This window comes from Gopherus evgoodei, chromosome 4, assembly GCF_007399415.2.
Source record: "Gopherus evgoodei ecotype Sinaloan lineage chromosome 4, rGopEvg1_v1.p, whole genome shotgun sequence".
Taxonomy (NCBI): domain Eukaryota; kingdom Metazoa; phylum Chordata; order Testudines; family Testudinidae; genus Gopherus; species Gopherus evgoodei.
Window position 1 is genome coordinate 138,750,409 of NC_044325.1, and position 26,390 is coordinate 138,776,798.

The 26,390-nt window shown below is 48.9% G+C and overlaps 1 protein-coding gene across 3 annotated transcripts in view; it reads left to right on the forward strand.

Moving 5' to 3' along the window:
• Positions 1-26,390, forward strand: part of GRM4 (glutamate metabotropic receptor 4) — a 230,754-nt gene that overhangs the window by 177,329 nt on the left and 27,035 nt on the right. For all 3 annotated transcript variants that reach the window (XM_030561356.1, XM_030561358.1, XM_030561357.1), the window contains exons 7-9: positions 3,762-3,962; positions 9,228-9,364; positions 17,077-18,012. In XM_030561356.1, coding sequence (XP_030417216.1) covers positions 3,762-3,962; positions 9,228-9,364; positions 17,077-18,012 — 1,274 coding nt within the window. The remainder of the gene's footprint in view (positions 1-3,761; positions 3,963-9,227; positions 9,365-17,076; positions 18,013-26,390) is intronic.

Consider the following 26,390-nt stretch of genomic DNA (forward strand, 5'->3'; position numbering starts at 1 on the left):
CCACTCCTAACCAGAAAGGTCATGACTTCCCATGAAGCGTCTCTAGGCTTAGAGTTGTGTCTCTAGGCTTTTAACCATTGCCTCTCTAGGGGACTCCCTTCCAGGCTAGCCTCTGGGGAGATCAAACCTGGCATTGCCCCATTGCTTAGCTTTGGCTAGAGTCACTGGGGCTCCTGCCTGGCACGTCTTGGGGTCTTTTGGCAGGTTCCTAGCACAACTGGGTGGGGTAGGGAAGACAGAGTAGCGTGGGAAATCCAGTAGGTAGTGCAGGAGGGATTCCTCATGGTGCAGCTTCTCCCTCGCCCCTTTTGCCTGGTGCTGTGGGGAGCTGGGAACTTGCTGCCAGGGCTCCTCGGAAATGGGGAGGAGCAGAGACCCTTCATCGCCCATGGCTACACCATGGCATGGGGGATGACGGAAGCCCATCTCAAGGCACTGGAGGCTTCTGAACCTTTGGCTGCAAATTCTAATCTTCAGTTGCAATCTCCTGAGGCATGCACCTCACTGGGTTGGGTACTGAGTGGCCTGGGGACATTTTACCCTTGTGCAGGGACTGCCACATGTAGCCTGATTCCTAGAGCCCCCCAGTGGTAGAGGAGAGACGTAGTGAATATATAGGGGATTCTTGACTCAGGTGGCTGGAATCGGACAGACCCTGTGGTTCTCTCTGGCTCTCTAAGTCCCAGCCTGTGCTGCCTGGAGTTATCACACAGGGTCTCCCTAAGGCCCAGCCTGGAATCAGAAGCCCTGGAAGGAACTTCTGTCCTGTACAATCCAGTGCACAACACCCCCAAAATTGACCCCCCCCATGCTGTCTCCCTAGTGCCGTTCCTACCACTCCTCGGATGGTTCCTCGCAGGCCCTCACTTCACAAAGCCCACTCCTTGCCCTGGGCTAAAGCCCCCATCTGCTTTGCTGAGCTCCCATGACTTCAGCCACCTGTGTTTGGTGTCACTCAGCTGGGCATCTGAAGGGTTCTGTTACTGAATGTGATGCTGGAGTAGCGGGAAAGCCCCTATCGGCCACTCACTACTGCAGCGCCACACCACGGGGGACTCTTTCTTAGCTCTAATTAACAGCATGTTACGTTAATCGGTGTCTTTCGCTAAATGATTAACATGTTTCAAGTCCCAGTAGGAGCGGTTATGACAGGGAAAGGCAGGCAGCTGTCGCTGGTAATTACAGCACACTTGAATGAGTCCACCATCTAGGGCTGGCGGGCGAGGTGGGGAATGAATCTATGGGTCAGCGCCTGGGGGAGTGGAGAGGTGGGTGGGGCAGTAAGATGGGAGGAGAGTTCAAAGGGAGTGGAGAAAGCATGGTAGAGGATGCGTGGCTAGTGACGGATGTTGCACAGACGGTCTCTTGACACTGCGGATAGCTCCCGAGAGACTGATACTGTCACAGCTGATGGTGAGATTGATGAACCCAGCATGCTGGAGGCTGAATAATATTTGCATAAGCTGTAGCTCAGGCTGTGACTGGAGTATATGAACTTGGGGATGCCAGAGAATATGTGCTGTGTGGCCCAATGCCAACTGCAGACAGCTCTAGTGTGATGTAAATAAAACAATCTACAGGCCAGGCTCAGGGGTGAAGTGGAGGAGAAGCTCAGGACAGGGTCTGAATTTAGGGGCTAGCCACAGTCCTGAGCTCCCCAGGGAGAGGTGTACAGGGAGCATCTTCCAGTCGTGAAGTGAGAGTGTTGTGACTCGCTATGGGCAATCAGGAATTATTCTGCTCAGGACTGGCCAAAAATATTCTATCAAAACTGTTTTTTGACAGAAAATTGGGATTGTGACAAAATGGAATTTTACATGAACAGCATCTGCCTTCTGTGGGATAGTTCAATTTTTTGTCTAAAAACAGAACAACTGAAATGGAAGTGTTTTTGGCTGAAAATGAAAATAATCTGATTTTGAAATACCACCACTGTGCCTCCTGGAAGTTGTAGTCCAGTTGCATAATATGCCAGGTTCTCCAGTTGGACTTCATCTCCCAGGATGCACTGTGGCATGCGACTGCCGTGATGCATCACCTCCGTTCTTGGGGGTGGTGGTGGTAGTGTCATTATGAATCATGGGACATGTAGTCCAACCAGGGAACCCAGCCTATAGAGGCATATGAGGTACCTAACCTACAACCCCCATTAGGCACCATGGTGGCATTTCAGAATTGAAATATTTTGATTTTGAACTGAAGTATTTCAGTTTTTGATTTTTCATTGAAAACTTGAAATTTTCCAACCGTGTCTAGTTATACCAAATAAGCTCTGGGTAACACATTGCCTGCCTCCCTGTTAAGTATTTCAGAGGTCCTGTGTAATGGTGATCATACTGACCAGGAAGGAAGTGTGACAAGCTCTGCACTTTTAATGGCTTGCAGAGGATGTGCCAGGTTATTCTAATGCTCCTGGATGCCCTGCCTCCGGAAAGTGGGGCTTCCTGGAAATGTTTATCTCAGTCCTGGGAAGTTTGGCAGAGCTGGAGGAGGTATCTCCCTGAGGCAGGGCTTGCAGTGCAGTGGGATGACATCTTTCCACTCCAGCCATGAGTGCCGGACTTTGGATATTGGCTATAGTTTGCCATAGCTTCAGAACTGTTCACTGCAGCCTCATTCAAGTTCCGTGAAGAGTTTGGGGCTTGCTTGGAATATATTTTCACCTTGATGCTGTTTACTGTGTTAAATTTATGAACCATAAACTTCCTGGCTGGGAAAGATAAGTTCTAACTAGCTGAAGAATTTTATGGGGTTTGGAGTAGAGATGAGTGTTAAGATGGAAGTGCAAAACAACTATAAGTGAATGAATGATGCTTCTATGCATCTCAGGGGAATTTCTGCGCAATAATGTCTAGCAGCTCACAGCTACGCCCAGAGAAATATACGTGTTAGAGATGTGCTCAGAGTATAAAATTCAGATCAGGATTACATATATCTCAGTATTTGGGAGTATTTGAATCAGAGTAATGGTTCTATCTATGAATTTAGATAGGATGTATCTATTATTATATGTAACATATCTGCCTGGTATGAAGAGGCTCCTTTCAAATAAACAAGGCAGACAAAGAAATGACTGTTTTGCAGTGGCCGAATTGGGGTGCAGAGAAACATTAAAGGGGCAGATTCTCAGGGATGTGGGGAACCCACAGCTCCAACCGCAGTCACCGTCACGGGATTTGCAAGCCATCATCTGTCTGAAAAAAGCAGGCCTCTGGTGACTGGTCTAAGGTGAGAACAGGTGAGAGGCAGAGCTGGGAGTAGATTGCATGAATCCTCAGCTTTAAACCGCAAGGCTGTCCTTCCTGCCCGTTTGTTATTCGACCTGGTTTTCAGAACAGCTGGGCACCTGCGCCTCTGACTGAACTTAATGGGAGCCACTTTTCAAATCAGAGCCTTTCCGCATTACTAGGTCCCGCAAGCCTGGCTGTATCGGGAATGGTGTAAGGCAGAAGTGCCAGCTTTTCTAGCAGCAATAAATAGCTGTTGTGAGCTCCCAGATACACTAGTACCATCCCCATCCCAGATACTTGGTACCATAGGGACAAGAGAACATATGCTGGCTCTGGGAAAACTCTCTCAGACTTGAGTTCAGTCTTTCCTTGCAGTAATCACTCTAGGAAATGTGGGAGGCCATCGGCAACTCCCAGCTCTGCCAATCCCAGCGAGAGGAACTGTGGGAAGTGTGGTGGCTGTGGTGGGATTGGCTGAAAGGAGCGATCAGAGAGCTGGTGCTGCCATGGCCCCGTGTTGTGTGTTTGCAGACCGTGAGCGGATCGGACAGGACTCCTCGTACGAGCAGGAGGGGAAGGTGCAGTTCGTCATTGATGCTGTGTATGCCATGGGCCATGCCCTGCACAACATGCACAAGAGCCTGTGTCCTGGCAAGGTCGGCCTTTGCCCCAGGATGGACCCGGTGGATGGCGTGGAGCTGCTCAAGTACATCCGTAACGTCAACTTCTCAGGTCTGTCTGTCTGCAGGGGGGGTCACGCTGTCTGGCCTTCAACATGGCGGAGGGGTGGGGGTGGGGGGTGCAGTAAGAGAGGAACAGGGGCCAATTATGTTCTGAGTAACTGTAGAATGTCTGGTAAAGTCACTGGAGTTACTCCAGATCTACAGGGCTGTGAATGAAAGTGGAACCAGGTCTCTTCTGCTCCCGGCCTGGACTTTCTATTTATTATGTGTATTATGGTAGCAACTAGAAGCCCTAGCTGAGATACACATACACAGTAAGAGACAGTACCTGCCCTAGAGAGCCTACAATCTAAATAGGCGGTGTGGTTTTATTATCGTCCCTACGTTATCGAGAAGGAGCTGAGGCACAGAGTGATTAAGAAGCAGATTTTCAAAAGAGCTCAGCACCCAAGCTGCTGTGCGCTTCTGAAAATTAAGGCTAGGAATTTTAAAGAACGCCAGAGTGACGTAGGAGGATGCTGGAAGTCAATGCGACTTGTGCTCCTAAGTCACATAGGAGCTTTCAGAAATCCCAACACTGACCACTTATCTAAGGAGCTGAACCCTCCTGAAAACTCTGGTGATTTTTTTTCCAAGGTCACACAGGGAGTCAGCAGCGGGAATCAAACCTAGATCCTTTACAGTGCTAGCCTCAAGCCTTAACACAGCACTCCCATTCCTTTTTCAGCTTCCATTTCTTGTTCTACTTCCATTCCTTTTCTCTTTCCTCTCCTCCTTTGTTGAAATAAGATCCTCGTCTGATTCATTCTGTTACAGCTTTGTCTTCCTTCAGATCTCCTCTGGAAACTCATCTCTTCCCTGTACTATATCTCTTCAATAAACATTTTCTGTCCCTTCCTTCTTATTACTTCTATTTATCTCTCCCCTGCAATCTCCTCTGCAATCTGTCTTCCTTATTTATTTTTCCTTCTTCCTCTCTTGCTCGATTTTCTGTTCTCTTCTTGTGTTCGTATTTATTTGCACAGTTCATTTGATTTTACTTTAAAGTAACATTTTTTTTATAATGTGGCAAAGCCGCAGGCGGCGAAACTGCCCCTTCCAGCTGCCATCTCTTGTGCGCTGCGGGAAATGTTTCTGTGCAGCAAACAGCTGGTGTGGAGGCGAGGTTGAGCATTGGCTGCCACTGTTTTGAAGTGTTTGTATTGCGTCCCGGCTCCCACCCACTCTCCCTCCTCGGGCTACATCCCCGAGTGCCAAGCTAGGGCAATTCCTGCTGCACATTAGTGGCAGGAGATGTCAAAGCCAATCACTCTGTACGTCAAACGTCATGAGCTGTGGGGAGGGGAAGGACCGGCGGCGGAGCTGCCATTTGCAAATGGAGGGTGTCCACCCTGACCGGTATGTCCAGTGAGAAGCGGGCTGGCACCATGACAGCCAGTAAAAGCAAGCCATCCTGTTCCTTCCCCCTTTCTCTGCCTCGCTCTGTGGGCCACTGACACCAATGGAGATCCCCTTGCTCAGTCCAAGTCTGAAGCAAACCCTGCTTCTTCATCTGACAGGCTTGGTAGTGGAATGGGTTAGTGCAGCCCCAGGGGCCTGGATTCAAAGGCTGCCTCGAGTTAAACACGCCTAATGAATAATCTCTGCTCCTTGTCGGCCTGCATCACAAAGCTCAGTGCCTGCCTGGCAGCCTGTGTTGAGCAGAGCCCCAGCCTGAGGGATCAGATAGCATGGGGTGTTCAGGGAGCAGGGGTAGGATGTGTTGGTTATTTCTCTGCACTGTCTGTGTCTCTTGCAAATATAGTTGGCAGAACTGTGTGAGGTCCAGGACTGGAGTAGCAGGAGAGTGGCAGGTCAGGATGAAGTGCTTTCAGGGGGAAGCCTATGGCTGGAATAACGAGGGAGGTTATGGTCAAGACTGAGGGTCTACCAGCAGAACTGTGCAGAGAAATTATGCACAGCATCTGTCTGGGCTAAGCCTGCTTGTAGCCACTGCTTCCAGCCCCTCCATTTCACGAAGTCCCCGTTCGCCCAGCCTGTATATAAATGTGAGAGATGCTGTGTGGTTGTTTTCCTCAGCAAGCTCCATAGCTGACTGCTGAGAGGAGATCACCACTCCTGCTGAATGAATGATGTAGCGTCACGATGCCCTGACACTGTATATGGATTTATTATTCAGTGATTTAGGAATGAGACTCCCAGACATCCGAAGATAGTGTGAGACCGTGCAGGCTGCTAGCGGGTGGGGAGGGAGCCCTGCAGAGTGCCCTTTGCAATCTGCTTTACACAGGTAATGTGATTGATGGGATAAATGACACGGGTGAGGAAAAGCAGGCTGATTTCCACATGGGAGTGAATTAGTTCTTCTGGCATCTACTCTAGTCCTTCTCTCTCAGGCTTTGTCTACACTGAAATGCTACAGCAGGACAGCTGCAGCACTGGCATATAGACACGTGCTGCAGCGACAGAAGTGGTTTTTCCATCGTTGTAGTAAATCCACCTCTCCAAGAGGCAGTAGATAGGTGTAGAGAAGAATTCTTCTGTTGACCTAGTGGTGTCTACGCTGGACCTTAGGTTGGCTTAGTTAGTTTGCACAGGGCATGACATTTCGCACAGCCCTGAGTGATGTAGTTAAGCCAACATAACTTTGTAGTGTCATTTCTCTCTTTTCTTTCTAAATAATGTGCCCCCCGTCTTCCCCTCCCCCCTCTCTGTCATAACATCTCAGCTCGCCTCCCCACTTGGCACCTTTTAGAACCATTTGCACTTGTGCAAAGGGGGTGTGAACTGCTACCACCGACGTGAGTGGAGAACTCTGTTCTGGAGGTTTTCTGCGCTGGCCTAAGGCTGCAATTCAACAGGCCGGCCTGACTGGGCAAAGCACCTACGCTCATGCATCTGTCCCACTGGCCATGAGACTTCGGCCCTTCCTAATAGTGAAGCGCCATGCTTGGCTGAAGAGGGATGGAATTACGCATGTGGTTTAAATGCTTTGCTGAGTTACGGTCTAAGAGTGATCGCACAAGTGCGAGACTGGGGAATACTAGCCCCAGAGTCTCTCCAAACGGTTCTGCCATTGCCAGGCCAACAGCCTTCCATATCAGGCCCAAGGAATTTCTAAGGATCCCCTCCCTGCAGCATCTAGGCACTGATGAGGTGATATTTATTAATTAATTTCAACCTTGCTAAATTCTAATCACCCGTGGCCAAAGGCAATTAAGTAGTTGTTGCCAGGTGAGGAGGCCAGGTGCTGAAGAGAGCTGCACTGACATACACCAGCTGAGTATCTGATTCCGTGCGTTTTTGTTTTTTCATTATCTTCATCTGCATGGGCAAGCGGATTTGGTTTTTTTATCTGTTTGTTTATTTTGGATGTTTTAACAAATTGACAAATCCTTGCGGGTAAATATCAGAGACGAAACGATCAGTGTCAGAAGTAAGACATGAGGGGATCATTGTTCCTGTCTACTCGGCACAGATGAGGCCACCGCTGGAGTGCTGTGTCCAGATCCAGGCGCTGCACTTTAGGAGAGATGTGGAGAAATGGGAGAGAGGCCAGAGGAGAACAACAAAAATGCTACAAGGTTTAGAAAACCTGACCTGTGAGGAAAGGTTAAATGGAAAAAAAAAAACGGGGCATGGTTAGTCTTGAAAAAGAAGACGGAGGGGGACTGGACCTGACAAGAGTCTTCAGATATGCTAATGACTGTTAAAAAGAGGATGGTGATCAATTCTTTTTCACGGTCACTGAATGTAGGACAAGAAGTAATGGGCTTAATCTGCAGCAATGGAGACTTAGGTTAGATATTAGGAAAAACTTACTATCAGGGTAGTTAAGCTCTGGAACAGGCTTCCAAGGGAGGTGGTGGAACCCCCATCATTGGCAGTTTTTAAAAACAGGTTGGATAAACTCCTGTAAGGGAGGCTTGAAGTTTACTTGGTCCAGCCACGGTGCAGGGGGCTGGGCTCGATGACTTCTCGAGGTCCCTTCCAGCCCAGTGTCTCTACAATCGTCAGTACAACAGTGAGCTTTTGTTTAGAGAAACCTTATGCAGTAAAGGATGTTGGCATATTGCAGAGGGAGCCCCTTTATACCCCCCAGGATGTGTTGTTTCTGTGATTTTATTAAATGGAGTGAAACTTCTGTTCATGCATATTTATCAAACCAGGCATTTCTAGCCAAATGTTGTTAATAAAAATTGGGACAGATGTGCTCTTTGTTTAGAAGGCAAATGTAGTTTTGTCTGACTATTGAATTAACAGTAACCATATAGCTAAGTATCCATTTGTCCTCTGTCTCTACAGACTGGTAAATTGTTCTGGCAGGTTTGCAAGGCTGGTTTATTTTTTTTAATAGTATTTATCAAATGTCACCAGAATGCGTGACGCTGGGAAGAGACCATGGAAAAAGAGAATAATCTAAGGCAGTGGTTCTCAAACTTTTTTTTTCACTGACTCCTTGAAAATTGCTGAGGGTGTCGGCGAACCACTTAATGATCTTTCCAAATGTTGTGTGTACCGTTAGCTAACTAATGCAAAGTGCTTTGGATAAAAGCACTATATAAAAAAACCCTTAAGAATAATTAAAAGTTTTTGTTCTACAAATAAAAGTACACAATTCATATTTTAATATCAGTAGTCTTACCTTTCTAATGCGATGGATGTGCCCTCTCTCCTCCGCTGCAGCAGCCCCCGAACTGAGTCTGGGAAGGAGAGGAGTCTGTCCCCTGCCGCAGCAGCCATTGAGCTGAGGCCGGGAAGGAGAGGGGTCTCTCCCCTGCCATGGCAGCCATTGAGCTGAAGCTGTGAAGGAGGGCTGTCTCTCCCTGGCAGCCTTGGAGCTGGGGACAGTCGCCTCTTTCTCTGGCCACCGTAGCCCTGCATGTCCCACATTCCCCCCACCTCCTCTTCCAACCTCACTGCCCCTTCCCAGCTACCCTCTATTTCCCTCAAGTCCACCACCTCACCTTACATGTGCATCTTCCCCAGGGTCCAGGCACGTAATTAGTGGATCCACGCCTGCTATGCTCCACTAATTAAGAGGGTGGCCCTTCATTCCCTCAACCACGCAGGTGTGCCCCTTAGAGGGCACTATCCGCAGACCACCTGAATGCAGCTTGTGGACCACTAATGGTCCGCAGACCACAGTTTTTGAGAACCTCTGATCTAAGGACTCCACTGAGTTAATAGCAAAGATCCCATTGATTTTAGCAGGAGTTGAATTGAATACTGTGCTAGATGGATCAAACACACTGCACATCACTGGAGCAGATGTTGCTTTGTTTTCTGATGTTAAAACTTTTCTGTCTTGCAGGCATTGCTGGGACTCCAGTGACGTTTAACGAGAATGGAGATGCACCTGGCCGTTATGACATCTACCAATACCAGATCAAAAACTCCACCGCTGAGTACAAAGTCATTGGGCAATGGACCGATCACCTGCACTTAAAAGTAAGACCTTGGACTGGTTTTGCATTTGGCTGTGGAGTCAGTGAAGATGGTCGCAGCAAAGAGACAGGGCCAACAGCTTTATCCCTGGGTCCCTAGAGCTTCCATTAGGGAGCGTTGCTTTGCACTCGTCGAAGAGAGGTGACGTGGCAGCTGGCTTAAAGGCATTGGGAATTCCGAAACTAGACAAACCAACCAATTCCACTAATTGTGCTGAACCATTCCCAGCCTGTGCTTGATACACCGTTAAGATATATCATACCCCACAACAAACAAACCAACCTGCCATAAAAAGAACGTTATTAAGTTGGCAAAGTCAAGCAGTCAAAAGTTAGGAAACACCAGTGTTTAAGTTGCTTGTATTACATGAATTCAACCCTCCTTACATGTCTGCATCGTGATATTGTGTTTAATTACATGGCCCCATGCTACTTTTTCCACTCTTATTTTTTTCCCCCAAGGTTTTATAATTTGGCCCAAATCAGGCTGATTTTCACCCTGGGTGGCAAAAGGCACATCGCTGACACATGGACCATGCCCCCGTCTAATTGCAGATCCCTCTTTAACAGCATGGGGGCGCTAGAGCTTTTCAAAGAAAAAGTTGCCATAATTTTGTAATGTTTGGACCAAACAATTTATTTTTTCCCCTAGTCTTGTTCTGGGCCTTGGGGCTCGTTATTCTCTCCCTGTGGCTCACAGCTTGGTCTGTGTTGGGTCTTTGAATGGGGACTAATGAAACCAATGATTCTCTGCCTATAGCCTTTGCCTCCTTTCACCCCAGAGGTGGCTGCAGTTCAGTGCCTGTTGAAATCGTCCTGTATGGTCGGTGAAGTTATTTGTGTACTTTAGCATCATGGAGTGGGTGGTGGTATATTCACAGATGCCATTATCGTATCATCGCAGCCAAGAATAGGTTTTCAGGCAACAATTTAATCCTTCCGCCTGTATTTCAAACACTAGTTGCTCCAGCAACATATGGGTAGATCTGGACAGGAGAATGTTTTCCTGTCCCATGAGAATGTTTTTGGAATTCCAAAAACAATTTCTCATTTGCACATTTGGACAAAAAAATCAAAATCTTGAAAATGTTCATGAACTGAAAATTAAAAAAAAATTGGATTGGGTCAGTGGAAACATTTTGATTTGATTTTGCCTTTTTATATTTTTCTTTAAATTAACTTAAAATTTCAAAGAAGTCATTTCAAATGGAAAAATGGAAATTTTTTGGGATTCAAGAATGTTTAAACAGACATTTCAACAATTTCAAATCTACTTTTTGCCCCAGCTCTTTTCAAAAGAGGAAATTAGTTGAAACTGACTCTTCCCCACGAAGAGTTTCAGCCTTTATGAATCAATATTTTCTGATGGAAAAATGTTTTGCCAAAAAATTCCTGACTAGCTCTGCTGAGGGGCCATTTTGCTCTTGTGTGTAGTCTTGCCTCCTGAACTGCAGGCTCTTTGTTCTTATCCATGCCCCAAGTGGTGTCTTAGGGCTAGGGTGACCAGATAGCAACTGTGAAAAAAACAGGACAGAGAATGGGGGGTAATAAGTGCCTATATAAGAAAAAGTTCCAAAACCCAGGACTGTCCCTTTAAAAACGGGACATCTGGTCACCCTACTTAGGGCATTGGGGTGTGATTCCCAGCTCAAGGAGACATACCTGCGCTAGCTCTGATTGAGCTAGCATGCTAAAAATAGACTGTAGCCACAGCAGGAGGGGCTAGCTGTACTGAATACATCCCTACAGTTGCAGATGGGATCTTACACGGGAAGGCTAGAACCCCCTACTGCTTGTGCTGCTGCAGCTACACTTTATTTTTAGCATGTTGTCTCAAACAGAGCTAGCGCAGGCATGTCTCCTTGAGCTGGGGATCACACATCCAGCTTGAAGTGTAGGTGTAAGCTAGGTGGGTAACCTGGATAGTCCATGGGTGTAGTTTGGGGTGGGGGGCAGGTGGGCATTGTCGTCAAACTTCAAGCCTCCAGCAGGCATGGAATTTGCCTCCCTCCGCCCCAACGCGGCCCCACTGGTCTGACTGATGCTGCCCATTCAAATACAGAAGTCAAACTACGCCTGTGAGGTAGTCAGTCCTTCTACTTACTATAAGTGAAGAGTAGGAAGTATTGGGTTCTGACCCTTTCCAGCTGCCCGCTCAGAATAGAAGATGCTTGACCTGCCTAGCGCCTGCATTTTCCAGTGGTTAGGCCCATGTGAGCCCATTAGCCCTCTGTTACGGCTGAGATCATTTGGACTTCAGAGCTCCACCCTTTCACACCAGTTTTCTGTCATGGTGGGCAGATAGGTGTGTGCTAGGAGATGAATGCACTGGCATTGTCATTCTAGGGATCTGGAGTCTTATCTATCTTAGGGCTTGTCTACTTGGGGGATTTAACCTGCAGCTTTTTGATGCACATCAGTTCACTCGCAATACACAAGCTGCAGTAGCAGCGTACACGCGGGATGGTGTTCCCTTTATCAATGCATGTCATTGTGTATCTGGGGCGGCGGTTTGCTGCAGACTCAGGACGTGGTATCCCATGGTGCTCTGTTTCACTGCTGAACAGTGCATTCTGGGATTTTTCTCGCCGTGAACAGTGGGACGCAGAGCGGCAGCCAGGTGAATTCATATTTTAAAAATTTCCCATGATTCATCAGTCTCCACCCCGTACTTTCTTTGTGGGGGGGCTAGTGCCATTTTTAAAGCTCTGCTGGCCAGCATGGACCCAACAATGCTTTGCGCCACTATGCTGGCAATCTTCAATATGCAGTGGCCACTTGCAGGGTATTTCAGCATTCAAAGACAGATAAATTTGGCTTTGGACTTCTCCTACTGAACCAGCAACCAGCTGATGTCACAGTAGCAGTTCCTTCAGCAGCAGGAGAGTTTTCAGTGATGGTGGAACCAGGGTGACAAAGAAGAACCAGAGGAAGACACCAAGCAAGTGATAGTACAGAACTGATTCTTGGAGCAGCTTCACAGCACATAGCGACGCTTCGGGGCTTGGGATTGGTGAGGGAACTTTGTTCTGAGCTAACAGGAAGTTGCGAGAGAATTTCAGGATGGAAAAAGCAACCTTTTTCGAGATATGTGCTGAACTAATCCCGGGAGCTGCCGTAGCAGCACACCAACATGCAGGGCCCCATACCCATGGAGAAGCGGGTCACTACTGGCATCTGGAAGCTGGCCACCCCCAAATGCAACCGGTCCATAGTGCACCAGTATGGTATGGGGAGATTGTCATGCAAGTGTGTGAAGCCATGGAAGAGAGATTGTAGCACCGGGTTCTGAAGCTTGGTAATGGTCAGGAGTTTATTGATGGCTTTGCACACACGGGTTCCCAGACTGTACTGGGGCAACTGATGGGACCCAGCTGCCTATTGTTTGCTCTACTCAGAGTTCAGAATTCATAAACACAACGGGGTATGTCTCCATGGTGCTCCACAGGCTGATTGCCCACCGTGATAGATTTGGTGATAGATTTGCGGACATAAACGCAGGATGTTCTGCAAAGGATCCCAATGCTAGGAGACTTTGGAACTCAGCTTAATTTATCTTAACAAAGAAAGGGCTGGTTGCCCCCAGGAACACGACGGACATTAATGGTGTGGACATTTCTTCCGGTTCATCCTCTGCTTCTCCAGCTAATGAAGCCATTTGCAGGCTGCTTGGACAGAAGGAAGGAGCTATTTAACTGCTGCCTCAGGAACAGCAGAATGGCAGCAGAGTGTGCGTTTGGCTGTTTGAAAGGGAGATGGTGCTCTTGGTGGACTAGTTTGGAAGCAGCATTAAAAACAGACATTACAAAGGTTATAGCAATGCGTTGTATTCCACAGCAGCCAGTAGGTGTAGAATACAAAATACAAGCAGCCGGGGCAATGTTGTCAGGTTGCTCCTATTCTGAGTCTCAGGCCTGAATTTGTGCAGCTGCACATCCAGCTATTAACCTGGCGGGAGGGAGAGTTGGAAGTTTTTTGAGGAGTTCAGGGTTTATGAGCCCTGGGAGTGCAACGCTGTAGCAGTCCCTATTGTATCTTGTGTCTTTGCCTGCATGGTGTTGTAAAACCTTATGAATTAGGGCAAACTTAAGGGCTTTCTGTGGAAAAGGAACAGTCAGCACCTTATAAAAAATGTTTTCCAGGTTTTTATTATTAAACAATCTATTATGTAACAAAGAGAAATGAACCTTGAACTGAAATGATAATAAAACAATGGCTTTTAATTATTAAATGACACATTAAAAAGCAGTCTATTCTCTAGCGACAAGGAACCATTTCATTAAACCAGCCGCGAAATGGAGCAGCAACATGCAACATCATAGAACAGGGCACAATGCAAGGGGTGGCGTGGGGGCTTAAAGCCATAGGTAAGTATACCCTTCGCTCTGCCTCTTCTGGTTCATGGACCTTCTGAAGTGGACTGCCAAGGCCTGATGTTACCAGGGGCGATAAAGGGTTCAGAAGAACTGGGGTCCCAGTTGCCGCGGTTCTTAGTGCCCTGGGCTAGGGTCTGTGAAGGGAATGGCCTCTCTGGCACCATGATTTGGTGGCATGGTGGGATGAGTTTTTGTTGTTGCCAGAAGCTCGTATTGCCCAGGGACTGCATAAAGTGGCTGGGATGCTGGTTTGCAAGTACTGAAGTGCCTGCTGTCCAAATAGTAACCCATGCGGCAGCTGGGCATTTTAGCTTTGTACCACTTCCAGCAGTTGCCTCTCCATTTCCCTCTGTCTTTCTAGACTGTCTTTGGCCATGACAATGCTTTCCCTGGCAACTGCCACACTCTCCTTAGCCACTGCAGTGACCTCCCTGGAGATGCCCTTGTCTGCTTCCCTCTCCATCCTCAGATACTGCCATCACCTCTCTGCTGTGTCCAGGAGTTTGGGGTTCAGCACTGATGTCCGTGAACTTTTCATCAGGAGTTTCCCCTCCCCTGATATTGGCCAGATGCTCAGCCATTGATGGCCCCTGTCCTTGGGGGCTTGGATAGGGCAGGTGCCAGGGATGTGGCAGTAGTAAATATCTCACAAGTGGTTATTATTTGTATTCTAGAGAGGCTATGACTCTGTGTGTGGTGGGGAGGAGTATCTATTTCTGGCTTTACCTCTCTACGATTCTTCTCAGGCTTGGAGAACCTTGGAGATGGTAAATGGTGTGTGCATTGGTATTTTTGTCTGTTCGGCTTTGCCTTTGTATCTTGGTGGCTGGAGGAGGAGGATTTAATGGGGTTGTGATCAGGAATTATGTTCCCGGGTTGGTTTTGCCTTGGAGGTACTTATGTGGCATCAGAGGGATTAGCGGTGTGAACATGGGGGCCAGCGGGATGCCTCCCTTTTAGGCTGTGCTGACTCTGGATGACATTCTGAGGCAGGTGACTAGTGCTGCATCTACACTACCTCTCTGTCAACCCATCAAAATTGAATTAAGTGCCATATCTCTTGCGGATGTGGAGTACAGAAGACAATGTTACAGGTGACTTAGGTTGGCGGAAGGGAGCTGGTAGTGTAGACGCATACATTATTGGTCAACTTAAGGCTGCTTCTGCTGACCTAAGTTTGTAGTGTAGACCAGGCCTAAAAGGCAGAGAATGGCTTTATTTAAGAAGATGAAGGGCCAACCAATGAGATATGCTGGGAAGTTATTCCCCAAGATGGTCCCCAGGAATTGCTGCAGGAGTGGACAGGAGTCAGGAGTTATCCTGGGGGAGTGGCTGTGCTGCCAATCCTCATAATGTCTAGACAAAATCTGAGAATTTTTCCAGCCTTAGATTTTGCTTTATTGCCCCTGCAGACTGGGTGAAAGTGCAGAGGAAAATAGATCGGCTTTTGCAATGATTGCCTGAAGCATTCACTGTTCCCGGTCTTTCTGTACATAAGCCTGTGAAAAGCCATGAAGAGCTTTTCTATCCCCACAGCAAAGCTGTTTCACTGTAAGAATGCACGTTACAGGGCGTTTCTACCTCAGTTGCAATCTGTACTCTCTGTAGCTTTACAGGCATGCAATGCTCTTGTCTATCTCACGTAAAATGAGAACACTAGCTTCTTTTGCTGTAACCACAGTCTCCTGTCACATAAAGGAGTGTTTCCATTATAGAATCATAGGACTGGAAGGGACCTTGAGTGGTCATCTAGTCCAGTCCCCTGCACTCGTGGCAGGACTAAGTATTATCTAGACCACCTCTGACAGGAGTTTGTCTAACCTGCTCTTAAAAATCTCCAGGGATGGAGATTCCACAACCTACCTAGGCATAAGCATTATGCAAATCTGCCACAGGTGGTGATGGGGTAGAGGCCACAGCTGCACCATGTTGCCGGCCGCCATTTTGAACTGGTAGACAGGGTGTGAGGAGGAGGGCAGGCATTTGCCATGCAGGACAACTGAGGGAAGGGGAGAAGAAAATAGGTATGGCCATGTGCCCTCTAAAATGTGGGTCTGAGAACAGGCAATAGTTGGGGCTTTAGCATGAGATGGAGGTTGATAGCCCAGCCAGAAGAGCCGCCATTTTGGAAAGGGAAGCCAGAGGCCTGAACAGAAAGCATGGATCGATGGAGGGAGGTATGGACCTCAGCTTCAGAAAGGCTTCTCGCTCACACCTGCCTACAATGGTGATGACCATGGGGCACCTGGAACAGAAGCTAGCATGGTAGGATGGCATCCTCATAATACATTAACATTTAAATATTTCATTATTTAAAAAATAATAATAATTAAAATGTACATGCTGAGGTTCCCTCCAATAAGATCAGCCTCCTCAGTTCTGGCCTGGGCTGTGCTGCCTAGGAATTGGGGTTGATTGCTGCAGAGCAGAAAGGGGGCTTGTCTTCTACATGGCTGGCATCAGGGTACTTGGTCTCAAAGAGATCTTGCTTTCCAGGGAGATTTCTTCATTGGCCTCTTTGAGCTCATCCTCCGATGAGTCTTGCTGGTTATCCTTGGAAGAGACAGAAGGTGTTAGTGAGCAGGAGGCTCTGCTATCTGCCTTGGTTGAGTGGTCACGTAATTGTGCAAAGTCCTGCCCAGCTCCTCAAAAAATGGACCAGTTGCATGTTTCCCACCGGACCTTTTCCTGTCATCTCTTGTTTTAACATATATTCTCCTGAGCTGTTTGCTCTTCATCTAGCACTGTTCCAGCATCCCGGTCATAGCCCTCGCAGTCATCTGCCCAGCAATGTACACAAAAAAGGTCTTTATTGCAGTGGCTGGCATGAGAGCTTCTAGCATCATGCTTCTCCCCAGCTCCTGATGGGATCCAGCATCTTGGCATGGCTCCATGCGGCCGCTTGAGGCATGCTATAGGGTTTCTTGGGTATTATCACAACTGTTGTCGTTTATTTGAATCCAGAAGCTAATGGACAAAATGTAGCATCATCCCATCATGCATTTTGGGGAGCATAGGTCAACTTGACCCCCGAGCAGGGGAGATCAGTAAAGGTTGCCCACAAAGCAGTGTCGGGTAGCCGTTGGGAGACTGCCAAAATAGTTTGCAATGGCATTGCAGGCACACAAATGACAAAATGAACTAACTCGATTTTTAACTTGACTTAATTCTGTTTAAATTCCCCAAGTAGACAAGCTCTTAGGCTACCAGTGACTGAGGCAAGCTCACCCAACACTTGCCCACACTGGGCTCACAGCAAGTCAGTGTTACCAGCCCCTTGTGCACTCAAAGGACTGAGTTCCTTGTTGATCAGCGAGGCCTCTCCTCTCTCTTCCCACAGATAGAGCGCATGCATTGGCCTGGGGGGGCCCACCAGCTCCCCAGCTCCATCTGCAGCCAGCCATGTAAGCCAGGCGAGAGGAAGAAGCTGGTGAAGGGCATCCCGTGCTGCTGGCACTGCGAGCGCTGCGACGGCTACCAGTACCAGCTGGACGAGTTCCACTGCAAGATGTGCCGCTTTAACGAGCGCCCCGATGAGAACCACACCAGCTGCGTCCCCATCCCCATTGTGAAGCTGGAGTGGAGCTCACCCTGGGCCGTGGTGCCCGTCTTCATTGCCCTCATGGGCATCATCGCCACCCTCTTTGTGGTGGTGACGTTCGTGCGCTACAACGACACGCCCATCGTCAAGGCCTCGGGGCGGGAGCTCAGCTACGTGCTGCTGACGGGCATCTTCCTCTGTTATGCCACCACCTTCCTGATGATTGCTGAGCCCAGCATGGGCACCTGCTCACTGCGGCGTATCTTCCTGGGACTGGGCATGAGCATCAGCTACGCGGCCCTGCTCACCAAGACCAACCGCATCTACCGCATCTTTGAGCAGGGCAAGAAGTCGGTCAGTGCCCCGCGCTTCATCAGCCCCGCCTCCCAGCTGGTCATCACCTTCAGCCTCATCTCTCTGCAGCTGATGGGCGTATGCATCTGGTTCATCGTGGATCCCTCTCATTCCATCATTGACTATGAGGACCAGCGGACTACGGACCCCCTCTTTGCCCGGGGTATCCTCAAATGTGACATTTCTGACCTGTCCCTCATCTGTTTGCTCGGTTACAGCATGCTCCTCATGGTGACATGCACTGTGTACGCCATTAAGACCCGCGGGGTTCCGGAGACCTTTAATGAAGCCAAACCCATCGGGTTCACCATGTACACAACCTGCATCGTCTGGTTAGCCTTCATCCCCATATTTTTTGGGACGTCACAGTCGGCGGAAAAGGTAAGAGGGAGGGGGTAGGGGGCAGCCTGTGGTTTTGGTTCATGCTCCATCTCCCTCGCTTTGCTGGAAGGTAAAGGAATAAGAACACACTGTGCGGGGAGCAACATGTCCAGAGAGAGGTGTGATGGTTTCCCCCTGTGAGCCTTCTGGATTCGGGATCCCAGTGGGTAAGGGACCCCCCCTCCCACTGGAGACCTGCCAGACTAGAGTGAACTCACTGCCTTTGCTGGTTCTCCCTCTTGCTCTGTCTTCCTTTCCCCCGGCACCTTCTGTCTTTCATGACATCTTTATTGTGCTCTTCTTTCACTCCCCTGTTTCCTTCTCCTTGTGTGTCTCTCTTTATTACTTTCTCTTCCCCAATATTCTCTCTCTCTCTCTCTCTCTCTCTTGTCCTCCCGCCCATCTACTCCCTGTCAGATAAGGCTATGTTGAAAGCCAGGCAGTGTGAGTCCTGCTGGGTTGGCTGAAATTGGACTCTGGCCCAGGATGCAGGGAGTCTGACGGAGGCAGAGCCTGGGTGAGTGAGATAGCCGGGCAAGGTTCTCCCTGGCACCTGAAGATTCCTGCTCCCACAATCGATGGGTATTGCAACCCTCTCCCCAGTCTGAGCATCCCAGCAAATCGGGAATCTGGCTGCTGTTGTGTTCAGACAAAGTGGGCATGGGTGGGAGATCTCCCAGATGGTTTATGGCTGTGTCCTCACCCCCATAGTTATTGGCAGTGCCCATAATATACCCCGATGCCCTAACACTGACCAAACCAGATGCAAAGCCCTCCTACCCAACCTATATATGCCCTCCGGATGGACTGGTTCATCACTGGTGAACGTGTGTTATAGGTCCCCCTCCCTGGCTGGATGAGCCCCCACTCGTATGATGGCTGCCATTTTGGCTGACACAGAGAGCATTGAGCTTGGGACCTCCAGAGCTAAAAGGACGAGCTGCTACAGCCTGAGCCTCTCGGAGGGTGGGGGTGACTCAACATCTCCTGGACTGTTGTTCATGTCCCTGGTGCTGAGAAATGGGATGTGCTGCTGGTAGTGACTGCTGCCATTGCCAGGATGCTGAGTCTCTGAGCAGAAGCTGTAAGGGGGCCAGGTGCCTTCTGCTACACGTGTTCTGGCTGCCCCCCATTGCCTCAGCCCCAGAGTAACCTCATTTCTGGAAACACAGCTAATGGCTGGTGGTTCTGCTGGGAATCCTGGAGAGATTCCCAGCCTGTGTTAGGTAAATACTGTCCTGTTTGGCTGGTATTAAGCTCAGCCTGGAGATGAGCTATGTCCTCCTAACACTAAGTGTGGGGCATTGGAAACATGCCGCCTCCCATGCCCAAAGGATCTCATAACTCTCCAGCACAAGTGCAGATAGCCACCCAGGAGTCAGGTCTCGGCCCAGCATCTAAAGGCCAAGTGTCCACTTTCAGTAGCCACCCTTGTGACTGGCAGCTTCAACAGACAGGTCAAGGAATGGATGGATCCACAGAATCTGGTCTCTCCTCACTCTGTTCAAATGGGAGATGAGAATGAGACCCTTAACTCCTCTTCTCTGCTCTCTAACTGGGATGACTTGTTTGAGTTCTGCTGGTGCCTAGCCCCATTGTGCTGGGTCCCGTACATACCCCCAGGGCAGGGACTGTCTCTCCGTGAAAGGTGAAAATCTAAATGGACAAGACAGACCAAAGAAGGACCATTCTCCTGGTTGTACAGATGGGGAGCTGAGGCAGCGAGAGATTTAGGCTGCATCTGCACTGGGAGTGGAGGTGTCCCTTCCGGCTTGAGGAGACACGCCTGCATTCACTCTGAGTGGGCTACTGTGCTAGAAACAGAAGGGTAGCCCTGGGAAAAGAAGGGGTGAGCTACCCCAAATACATGCCAGCCTGTTGGATGGGATTCTGCTTGGGGTGGCTAGCCCCTCCTGCTGCTCAGCCCACCATGGCTACCCCTCTATTTTTAGCAGGCTAGTTCGATCAGAGTAGTGCGTCTCCTTAAGCTGGGATTGTTGTCTCCAGCTGGAAGTGGAGCCAGACCCTAAGCGAGTTGGCCGAGGTCACGCCAGGAGACAGTGGGAGCAGAACCTGGATCTACCTCTTCTCTGCCTGGTCCTCTTCTGCTTCCATTCATCCTCTCTTCTCCCCTTCCCTGCCCCAACTTCTGTGCAATAAGCACCCCCATCTGACTCACTGGATAGTTTCAAGGCACCGGGTATGCCCGGGAATCTTGCAATGCCACCAGCCATGCCCTGTGTATAAACAGAGGGCTCCAGGGTTGCCAGTCGGGCACCTCTGCCCAGCAGTAAACTCACTGAAAAACAGAGAAGTTGCGTAACAGTGACACTCTCGGCATTACCAGCCCAAGAGATCTGGGGAGAGAGACAAAGAGGAAAAGAAAAACAGCCCCTTGACTCTGCTGCTTCTCACTGGATTACTGGGTTGCTGTGATTTTAATTAACACCTGCGTGTTTTGGCAACACAAGCTCCTGTGACAAATTCCTCCTCTTGGCTGTCATGGGGGAGAGAGCGCATCTTGTAGCAGGAAACAGGGCGAGCGGAAAACGTAACCCTCTTGCTCCACTCACCATCACTCCTGGGCCTTGTCTACAGTAGCAAATTAGGTGGTGTCAGGCCATGACTCCAAGGAGCCCTTCTGACTAACATGATGTTAAAAGCAACTGTGCAGTCAGTGTAGATAGAAGCAGGACAGACAGACCAGTCTTGTGAATCATATTCTCAAAGGACTGTGGTTAACGAGGAGTATTGTTAGTTACGAAAGTGTGTGTTGCTTCCGATATTCTGCTCTGTTCATCTTGGGGAGATGATCTAGGCCTGGTTGCTCATCTTTAACTCCAGTACTATGATGTACTGCAATAACCAATGGTTATTAACGTCATTGAGCAGTACTATGTGCGGTGGGAGGGATATAAAAAAGGAGGCACTGATCAGCATTCACTACACCCTGTGCGATACTAGAAACCTAGAATTCTTCTCTGTGGTGGAGTGTCACATTTTCAATAGCTGTGTCTATGACTCTGGGTGCCTATTATCCTCTAGCAGTGTCAGTGTGTCAGCAGTGTGGGTGAGAAATGCTATTGAAAATAAAAAATTGAGATTGTAATTATCTGTCTGTCTAGCTATCTAGGTGCCTGTCTGTCTGTCTGCAGCATCTATCATCGGTATCTGTATGGTGTTTGTCAGTTGCATCTGTCTGGCTAGTCTAGGTGTCTGTGTCTGTCTACAGCATATATCGATAGTATCTATCTATATGTCTAGCGAGCTATCTGTCTAGGTATCTCTCTACCTATTGATGGTGTATGTACATGTAATAGAGTATCTGTGTATCTAAGGTTTCTGTCTATAATGGCGTCTGTCTATCTGGATGTCTGTCCACAGCTTCTGTGGACGGTTTCTGCATAGTATCTATCTGTCCATGGCATCTCTGTATTTCTCTATTGATGGTATCAACTTTCTCATCATAAAGTTAGCTCTAAAGAAACCTCCTTTGTAATGAAGTGAGAATGAGCATCCTGAATTTGATAAAGAACATCACTGTCCATAGAGCTGACCAAATTCCCTCTCCCAGCCAGAAAAGAAGTCCAGTTTCAAAGTTACCACCACTAACACTCCCTGCCCCAGCTTGTGGTCTGTGACAATGAACCTTTATGCTGTCGTCCCTCTGAAATCTATGATGGATGAGCCCTTCCCTATCTCACTTTCTTCTCTCCTGGCTGCCATCTTGGATTCCCTCTTGCAGGAGTGGGAAGCTTAATCGGGCCTGGTCTTTTCTCGGTTCCTCTTGTACCCGATAGTATCTCAGGGCACTTCCCAGGGCTGGAGATGGTAGGCAGGGGTGTGATAGGTAATAGATTCAGGCCTGCTCCTCCCATCATATTGCTGTTACCCTCACTGATTCTTACTGCAGGGTCCACCTGCTCCACTCCCCTCTCAGGCCTCTGCTCTCCCAGCTCTGTGTGCTCTTCTGAAGATGTTTCACGTGCCACGATGTGCTGCGTTCACCCCCCATTGCAGAGGCTTCTGCGGACTTTCTGGGAATTGCTGGTGATGGTTGTTGCACCAGAGTGGACCAGTGGAGGAATCTCCCTTGATCCAGAGCCTGCACTCAGGGAAGTGCTAGAACGTGCCTTCCTGGCTGCCTTCATGCCAGCTGTCGTGGTGGAATAGCACTTGTGCAGGGAGACACAGTGGCGCCTTGTACTCAGTAATGGCTCCTTGAAGGCTTGGACGTTAGAACCTGTTACATCACGGAGGAGTGCCAGCTCTGGGCACCGGGCTTGTCCCTGCAGTCCTTTTGAAACCTGCCATGAGCTCTTAAATGGAGATCCTTTTCTCTGGTGCATGTGCTTAAACATCCCTCCAGAGGAGATGGCACCTACCAGGGCACCAGAGCATGCAGATGAACCCAAACCCCGCCAGGCTATTTAAACCTTCCAGCATGAGGTACCAGAGGTGAGATTTGCTACCAAGCCCAGCTGCTCCGGTTAAAAGTAGGAACGCGAATTAAAGAAAATAAATGGAGCCTTGAGCAGCATTTCCATTTTGATGAGCTGGCAGGGGAGATACTAACATGAAAGCAGGTTTCTTAAGGAATTATTGCAAAACAAAAGCGCCCTTAAAGCTGCCGTAATGTGCTCGGCACACTGTAGGTAATAAAGATGGAAATGATAATGATTGTAGATTATGCGCAAGGTTGCTCACCTCCTCACTGCCACTTGTCAAGGGATAATTTAGGGCTGCCAAAAGCTGGCTGTCAAGTAGCAATTCGACAAGAAGGCTCCCCTCCCCTTAGGGGCTTGTACCGTGCAGGGCTCCTCAGTGCTCAGGCTGCTAACAAGCTGATTAGAGGCTAGCACCATGCTGTTCCCAGCTCCCTTTGGAGACAACACAGCCGCCCTTCTCGTCAAAGTGTGCCCACTCCCTCTGCAGCCACTGACCTGTAAGAGAACCGTTTCCTCCCCTGCTGGGGACGGTCGGCTCTGGGATGCACCTGCTTGGTATGGAGGTTCTACAGCGGCTATATGCCAAGCTGCCATAAGGGCGGGCAGGGGGGCTAACTTGATATTTCCACAGGAGATGAAGGAAAACAGGGGGCCTAACTCTCTGTTTCCATTCGACAATCCCAGTCGGAAGATGGTCCAAATTGGCATCTCTTTGACAGTCCCTCTCCCCCTGCTTTAATTTCATCTTTAAACCCCGGCAGGGGCCGACATTCCCTTTGCTTCCTCAGATAAAGCACTTTGAATTTCAGATGCTGCACCAGCACTTCCCTGAGCATTTCCAAACATCCGAGGGGCATGAGTCTCCTCCCGTCTCCTCCCCCGGAACTCTGCTTTCCCCATCATTACACCCAGGTGAGAAACCGGGCCCTGCATCTCTTTGCTCTGCATCTGGGGGCGGAAGACGCGTGTAGACCGGTCTTCTGCATGCTCCTGGGCCCAACTGGGCAAAAAATGTTAATGAAGCTTTTTGGGCTGTCCCTCGGAGTCCTGGAGTTCTGTTCAAGTTCGGAGTGACAGCCGGCGAGCTCTTGTCCATGGGAGCTTGTGTTTAAACAAAGACGTTCTTTCCTTCTTATCTTTGCATCTGTCAAACAGCATGTGAACCTGGAGCCTGCTCCTCACAGCTCTCTGCTCTGCCCTGCCTGGCCGTGTGATCCTTTGGGTTCCCCAGCTGCACCCAGTGCTTGTACATAGCAGCAGTTGCTCCGCACAGGCGGTATCACACCTGAGCCCTCTGCCCTTCTGTCTGTGGATCTAGGCCTCTGCCATTCTGCACGCTAAACCGAAGCTTATTGAGAATGCTGGTTCAACCGTGGGCCCTCCGTTGCAGGTATAGATGGTGGAACTGGAGTCTACTACTATCAGATGAGGAAGCTGAGAGAAAGGATGCTTTGAGGTTACAGTGCTGGCCTGGGAAATAGGGGTTCAGTTCTTAGCTCTGCCATGGATTCCCCATGTGACCTTGGGCACATCACTTAGCATTCATGTGCCTCTGGGGATGATAATCCTTCATCTGTTCTGATTGTAAACCCATTGGGGTAGAGGGGACCATCTCTTGGGGGGGTATACAAACAGTGCCTTGCACAGCAGAGCCCTGATCTTAGATGAGGCCTCTAGGTGCTACCACAACACAAATAATATAGCGCCCCCCCCAGATCTAAGGATGCACCCTTAAAATGGCTTCATGGTGGATGGGGGTGTTTTGCTGACAGTGGCTGAGATTAAACCCTAGTCGCTCCCTCAAAGCATCTGTGCTCAAGTCCCATTGGAGTTATGCGAGCAAGGCTGGCTCATTGTTTTCTACTAAAGGAATCAGATGAGATCTCAATTTTTTTTTTACTTCCCCTCCCCACCACCCTGTGTCTACAATTTTGGATGGAGGAGGCATATTGTTATAACAAGTCCCCGAGCCCTTTCTCAAAGGAGCCTCTTATCCCTGCAGATCCCGGTGGATTACAGAAATAGCAATAATAGAGCATCTAAAGAATGAGACAATTTCCTGTTCTGATAAGGCAGAAGCTGAAGAGCGGAGTCATTGTAAATTTCTCTGTTTATCACATTTGCTTTCACAGATGGAGAGAAGAGGATAAAATGTGGCCACTTGTTTGTTTCACAAGGGCTCTTGGTGAAATGAATCATAGAATCCTAGAATATCAGGGTTAGAAGGGACCTCAGGAGGTCATCTAGTCCCACACCCTGCTCAAAGCAGGACCAATCCCCAACTAAATCATCCCAGCCAGGGCTTTGTCAAGCCTGACCTTAAAAACCTCTAAGGAATGAGATTCCACCACCTCCGTAGGTAACCCATTCCAGTGCTTCACCACCCTCCTAGTGAAAAAGTTTTTCCTAATATCCAACCTAAACCTCCCCCACTGCAACTTGAGACCATTACTCCTTGTTCTGTCAAGGAGTAATGAAATGATGAATGGGACTCTCACATGGCTTGTCCATATCACCAGAGCCCCAAGATAGAATGTCTAGGGGATGGGTACAGAGGGGTAATGATACAAAGGATTTGATGGATGGGTATCAATGTAAAAGCATCCCACGGAGATTTAACTGCTTGTTCCACTTATTAGCTCCCCTGGCTCAACCTCCTACCATGCCTGTGTCCCCACTTGACCTCTCACGTGTTGCACCCATTTACACTAGATCTGAGGCCATCTGACTACTCTGCAGTTTTTAAAGTGAATTGAGTGCTGGTGACAGGCAGCGGATTAGCAGCACCAGAGATGGGTGCTGTGCAGTTGGCCAGGCGATGGGAACTATGGGAGCTGAGCCAGTGGCAGGAATCTGAAGCTCAGACTAGAGATAAGGAGGAATTTTTTAGCAGAGAGGGTAATTAACCATTGGCACAACTTACTAGGGTTTCTGGAGAATTCTCCATCGCTGGAAGTTTTAAAATCCAGATTGGATGTTTTTCCTAAAAGACTATTGTTGTTTAACCACTGCTATTGGGCCTGAAACAGGAATTAATTCAGGGAAGTGATGTGACTTGTGTTCTGCAGGTGGTCAGACACAATGCTGCCTTCTAGCCTTAAAATCTATGACTCCGTGACCAAGAAGTGTGCAGGGGGATTATGCAGCCACTTAGGTTTGGATCTAGACTCTGTTGAAGCCAATGGGAAGACTTCTATTGAAGTCAGTGGGCTTTAGCTCAAGCCCTGAGGAGGCTGGTGCTCATGGCTTGGAGGCAACATCATTTTGTTGCTGTTTGTTTCTAATGTTCTTTGTGTGTAAAGGTTTAAGAGGCTCATAGCTTCGGGCCCCCTAGAAAAGGATGGTTTGTGGAATGCGGGAGATGGTACGGCAGATAGGGTCGTGGAGGGGAGTGCAACCTGGAGAAAGGCCCGGGGGCTGGCAAGGGAGCAGGGCAGAATGGGATGGGGCAGCAGCCAGACAAGAGGCTTGGGCTGAGTGAAGAGAGCACAGGGGAGGAAGGGGAAGGAGAACAGGGCTGAGCCAGGCGAAAATAGAGGACATGGTTGTTTAAATGTTCCCAGTGGCTGGGTTGCTGTGTGGACTCTTGGTGCAGTTTCTGCTTAACTGACCTGGCTACCCGCTTCGCAGGCTCTGGCCCAGGGGAAGTGACCAGAAGGAAGGGGCATGTGCCTTTGTGATGCAATGATCCCCGGCTGTATTAATGACCCATGGGAGGGCCTGATCTAATTTAGACTATCCCTGAGGCTGCTCTAAACTACATCATGGTCTGGGATGGGATCAGAGATGGGATCCTTTGCTCTCTCACCTCCTTGAGCGCAGCCAGCACTTATTGGATACTTAGAGGATGATGCAGGCACATCAAAAGATCTCAGGCCTCTAGGTAAGGTGAACCACACGGTCACCATACAAATATATGGGTGGTAGATA